Below are 2,103 nucleotides of genomic sequence, written 5' to 3'. Positions count from 1 at the left end.
GCTCAAATCAGACAACATTCTGATGAAAGGACCAAAAGGCACAAAGCCATGTCCTACATTCAAAACTGTGTGTCTGATGTTATCTTCACCAGAATCATGGCTTGTGAGACTCCAAAGCAAGCATGGGACAAGCTCAAAGAGGAGTTTAAAAGTACAGAAAGGACAAGGTAGCAGCAGTTGTTGAATTTGAGAAGGAAGTTTGAGAACTTGAAGATGAAGGAGGAAGAAACTATCAAAAAGTATTATGATAGGATTATGGCTGTGGTAAACAGCATAAGGTTACTTGGAGAACAATTTAGTGAGGCAAGAATCGTGGAGAAGGTACTCTCAACATTGCCTGAAAGATATGAGGCAAAAATCTCATCCCTTGAAGATTCGAGAGACCTAGCAAGTATCTCCTTAACTGAGCTCATCAATGCTCTTTATGCTTAGGAACAAATAAGAGCTAGCAGGATGGAGGAGCACCAAGAAAGTGCTTTTCAAGCTAAATCCAAGGCTGCCTCGAGCACCATTGCCTACAAAGGCAAAAAGAATTGGAAAAACAGGCCTAAGCCTGATGCTGCAAGAAGAGGGGATCAACCTTGCAGGCACTATAAAAGAGCAGGTCATCCAGAAGATAGATGTTGGTTTAAACTAAATGCTCTATGCCAACATTGCAAGAAAAAGAGGCATGTTGAAAAGGTTTGCAAAAACAAAGGCAGACCTAGGCAGAATCAAGCACAACAGAAAAATGCTGAAGCTCAAATGGCTGAAGATAGTAGTAACCATGAGGAGCAGGTATTTGCTGTGTCATGCTCAGCTGGCCAGAAGAAGGGCTCAAAAGGATGGCTTTTGGACAGTAGTTGCACTAACCACATGTCACCAGATACAACCATTTTCAAAACCTTGGACAGAAGCTGCAAAACCAAGGTGAAAGCTGGTAATGGGCAGTTTATCAAGGCTGAAGGAAAAGGGGAAGTGTTGATATGCACTCCCACAGGCAACAAAATCATATCAAATGTATTGCTAGTACCTGAGATTGATAGAAACCTTCTCAGCATTGCTTAATTGATGGAAAAAGGCTATTCAGTTGTGTTCAAGGGCAAGGAGTGCCAAATTGCTGATCCAAACGGATCAAGCCTCATGTCAGTCACTATAACTGATAAATGCTTTGAAGTCAACTGGCCAAGTGGCTCACACTCTGTCTTCACTGTCTCTACTAAAGATTCCAAGCTTCGGTACCAAAGGCTTGGTCATACCAACTACAGATCCATGGACTAGCTAACCAAAGAAGATCTGGTTGATAACTTTATCAACTCAGTTGAAGAGGAGGAGGTTTGTGAGGTTTTCCAGATAGAAAAACAAGCTAGACAACCATTTCCTACAAAATCAACCTGGAGAGCTTCAGATAAGCTGCAGCTAGTACACACTAATATGTGTGGCCCTATGAACACTCAATCATTGAATGGCAGCAAGTATTTCATTCTTTTCATTGATGATTTTACAAGATACTGTTGGATTTACTTCTTGAAGAACAAGTCAGAGGTAGGTTTTTTTTTTTGAAGTTTAAAGCTGCAGTAGAGACTGAAATAGGTTGTAAGTTGAAGACCTTGAGGTCAGACAATGGGACTGAGTATACTTCATCTGGGTTTAATACCTTTTGCGATGAAGCAGGCATTAAATTCCAGCCCACTAACACTTATACACCTCAATAAAATGGTGTAAGTGAAAGGAAAAATAGAAGCTTGATGAATATGGCCAGATGTTTGCTATTCCAGAAGAATTTGCCTAAGACCATGTGGGCTAAAGCAGTTAATACTGCTGTTTATATTTAGAACAGGCTACCAACCAAGGCATTGGACCATAAGACTCCATTTGAAGCCTGGTTCGGGTTTAAGGCATCATTGGCTCATTTGAAGGTATTTGGTTGCCTTTGTTACAGCCATGTACCAGCTGTGAAGAGGGGCAAGTTGTCAAAAAGGGCCAAACCTGGTATTCTGGTAGGCTACAGCTCAATCAAGAAAGGTTATAGAATCTTGGATCCTTCAACAAACAAAGTCCAAGTGATCAGGGACGTGGTGTTTGATGAGAAGGCATACTGGAATTGGGAAATAAATGAACCCC

General features: G+C 41.2%; 1 protein-coding gene across 1 annotated transcript; it reads left to right on the top strand.

Moving 5' to 3' along the window:
- Nucleotides 1–213: 213 nt before the first annotated feature.
- On the top strand, nucleotides 214–1,047 carry LOC108472365 (uncharacterized). The gene is made up of 2 exons (XM_017773846.1): nucleotides 214–321; nucleotides 433–1,047. Exons 1-2 carry the CDS (start codon nucleotides 214–216, stop codon nucleotides 1,045–1,047), a joined length of 723 nt encoding a protein of 240 aa, XP_017629335.1.
- The last annotated feature ends 1,056 nt before the right edge of the window (nucleotides 1,048–2,103 follow it).

This window comes from Gossypium arboreum, chromosome 8 (assembly GCF_025698485.1).
Source record: "Gossypium arboreum isolate Shixiya-1 chromosome 8, ASM2569848v2, whole genome shotgun sequence".
Taxonomy (NCBI): domain Eukaryota; kingdom Viridiplantae; phylum Streptophyta; class Magnoliopsida; order Malvales; family Malvaceae; genus Gossypium; species Gossypium arboreum.
This window is presented reverse-complemented; position numbering and strand designations above follow the sequence as displayed.